Source organism: Microtus oregoni, unplaced genomic scaffold, assembly GCF_018167655.1.
Source record: "Microtus oregoni isolate MIOR12 unplaced genomic scaffold, Mior012 000056F_ref0000123, whole genome shotgun sequence".
NCBI classification, from domain to species: Eukaryota; Metazoa; Chordata; class Mammalia; order Rodentia; family Cricetidae; genus Microtus; species Microtus oregoni.
The window spans coordinates 1640796-1644304 of NW_024543832.1; the positions used below are offsets into that span (position 1 = coordinate 1640796).

General features: G+C 39.3%; 1 gene segment (V, D, J or C); it reads right to left on the bottom strand.

Annotated features, from left to right (window-relative positions):
- Positions 1-2414: 2414 nt before the first annotated feature.
- On the bottom strand, positions 2415-2945 carry LOC121438498. The segment is given in 2 exon segments: positions 2415-2815; positions 2900-2945. Coding segments are annotated over 2 exon segments (447 nt in total).
- Between the last annotated feature and the right edge of the window lie 564 nt (positions 2946-3509).

A 3509-nucleotide genomic window follows, 5' to 3' on the forward strand; every position in this document is an offset into this window, starting at 1 on the left:
TCTGTGGCTTGCCATCCCACCATTCTATCTGAACCTCTGTAATGTAAACTATTCACATAGTATGAGAAGATATGCCTCTATAAAACAAACATGCAAACATCAAGACATCAACATAGAAAAATGAACAAATAGCAGCAGAAAGATACACAAACACACACATACTTGGTGAAACAGATATATGTATGCTAACATTCCTTTTCAGCCCATGTCACTCATTCTACTTAAAAATTATCTAGCTCCTTAATAATATACCTTGTTAATATTAATGTATCTTAGTACCCTTTCTCATCTGCGTCTTACACCAGATGACCCTGTGTTCCCTGAGCTCTGTGTTGTCGTGTTGAATCAAACCTCAGATGAGTGATAAAAAAGAGTTGTTTCTGAGAAGATAAGTGAGTCTGTTCTTTTGATGAGAAAACGTGTCATAACCTTTTACAGGGAGTATGGATGGTTCAAATGCAGTATTTATTTATCAAAATGAGGAATACACACTTGAAATGGTACTTTTTGAATCAAAGTTTCATATATACTACACCAGAACTCTCCCATTAAGCTAACTTCCAGCAAGGAATGAAAAAAGTTTTAAATAAATGCTTTATCTTTTCATTAAGTGTATATGTTTCTATGTGGTTGATCTAGTGATCTTGGAGAAAAACAAGAGGTCCCAGGGTCCTCTGGGCTCACATGTGGTTATAAGCTGCCATGTGTCTAGTTTTAACATTATTTAGGCTTTTTAGCTTCTTCTCCATCTGTAGTGGGAGCTGCAGGCTGCATTCCTGCCACCAGCTCCCAGCTGCCTGGCTAGCTTATGCCCCAAAATAACAACAAATAGTCTTCTTTTAAACACTGCCTGGCCCATTAGCTCTAGCCTCTTACTGGCTAACTCTCATATCTTGATTTAACCTATATTCAGTAATCTGTGTAGCACCATGAAGTGGTGTCTTACCGGGAAAGATTCAGCATGTCTGATCTGGTGGCTGGGTCCATCATGTCTGACCTCACTTCCTTTCTTCCCAGAATACTGTTCTATCCACTCCACCCACCTAAGGGCTAACCTATCAAATGGGCCATGGCAGTTTCTTTATTAACCAATGAAATCAACACAAACAGAAGACCCTTCCACATCATCCATCTTATGGGGATTACCACAGAATCACTCCTACCTTGTGTGATGATTTGCATTTCGTTGATTTCAGAGCATATTCTAAATTTAGAATACAACTTTAATGGAGCTGTGAAAACAGCTCTGTGCTTCAGGTTCTTGCCATAGCAGAACCATTGACTGGGATCTAAACTGTGAATTCAGGTCTCCAAGACTGCAAAAAGAGTTGTGTGGCAGCCAAAGAGTTATCTTATCTGTGGGATCTGGGGATGGGATAATCACTGGGGCTCACTTGTTCACCAGTCTAGCCATTTGTGAGATCCAGGACAGGTGATAGAAGTTCTCTTTCTAAATATTTTGTAGATGGAGGGCCCTCGATAATCTGTGCTTCTTATCTGGGGACTCCTTAATAAAGAGGGACCAGGAGTAGAAATACAAGATAGTGGTTAGACAGTGGATGGGAATTTGGAATTCTTTATAGGTAAGGGTGCTTAGGAAAAGCAGGTAACTCTGGGAATCTTTGTTAGCAGTAAAAGCATCAACAAATCACAAACTGAAACTCGGTTTTCATAGAACTCAGATGCTATGGAAAGGGCTGGTGACAGTTTGAGGCAGTAATAAAGCTTATACCAGTAGGGATTTGCACACTAGTGGCTGAGAATTTTGTACATCAAGGGCATGCAAATATGACTACAGAGGAATAACACCTTGAAAATTAGGGTGCATACTGAATTTTAACAAGATGAAAAAGTTTAATAATAGAAACTTTCAAAAATGATAACCAACAAAAAAATGATAACCAAGTATAATCTTTTAAGTTTTCTTGGTTTAGAAGAAGGAAATATTGTATATTTCATTTTCCAATCTACCCTTGGAAAGTGTATTTTACAGAGAAGATGCAGTTTCTCCATCACATGTTAAAAACAAATAGAACAAATTACAAAATATTCAAAATTCCAAAGCTTTACATTGAAATTGAAGTCAAAAGTGTCACAATTACAGACTCCTTTAGAATTATTATTTCACACAGACACACACAAACACAAAGAGAGAAAGAGACAGAGAAAGAGAAAACACCACAGAATATATTAAATTATGTGCCGTTCTTTCTGTTAGTCAGAAGCAACTGGATAATTTAGAGAGTATGTAAAAAAAAATTGATCTCATGTTTGCACCCCTAGAAGGTTGAATATAATAAGAGAAAGAAGACGGGCCTCAGGATATGCTTGCTGGAAGAACAAACCACAGGTTCTTATATTAAAACTCAAGGTCATGAAGCCTGAGACTCTGAGGTGAACCTTACTTTTGGTTCTCAGGAATCCCTGTCCATCCTTAGTGCCCTCTGCTGGTCCCAGATATCTCTACAAGGAGGTATTTTTGTAGGCTCAAATTGAAGTTTCCTCACTGTGTGTCTGGCACAGTAATATATGGCTGTGTCTTCAGTGTGCACACTGTTCAATTTTAAGAAGACTTCACTCTTGGAGTTGTCCTTACTGATGGTGATTCGAGATTGGAGAGCTGAATTGTATTTTGTGCCTCCATGATTCCATATTACTCCCATCCACTCCAGATTCTTTCCTGGAGGATGGCGAACCCAGTGTACAGCATTGCTGGTTAATGAGAAACCAGAGACAGTGCAGGTGAGAGACAGGGTCTGTGAGGGCTGCACCAGGCCAGGTCCTGTCTCCTTCAGCAGTACCTGAGAAAAGACACCTGGAGACAAGCAACATCATGATCAGTCGTACATCATATAGATGACATGCCTGGGTCCCTCTCCTGAAACCCTGAAACACTTACAACTTGGAAATGTCACCAGGCAGAGGAGCAGCACCAGGACAGCCATGCTTTGCTGGAAGCTCCAGTGAGAAGGAGATGGGGCCTCTCAGCTGGGCCTGGGCTTTTATAGTGAGTCTGATGGCTGCTTTGCATTGGCACACACTCCTGAGAGGATAAAAGAAACCACAGGACTTGGTTTCCACTTCCCTAAGGTGAAAGAGATTTGTCTTATGTTTCTTAGAGGATGAATATGGGAACTCAGGAACATTTTTCTTGTTATTGTTTATATTTCCAAACTGTGACAAATGGGAATTAGTATGAATCACACGGTGTAGACCTGGCAAGTTAAACATAGGAGTGTTTACACTAAGTGAGTCCACATTTATGCAGTGCAGGCAGAACAGTGTATCATAACCTAAATGCAGTTGTATATCTCTATAAATTGCAACACTGAATTTAGTATGAGATTGGGCCTCTTAGTTATCAGTAACCCTACTTTAAGAAATAACTTAAAATTTATTCACTTGGTGTCAGTGAAATCATTTTTATTCTCATCACTTGTCTAGAAGGTATCTTGTGAAGAAGAAGCTCACTAACATTATTACATGTGATTTCAAGTGTTTATCTGAGA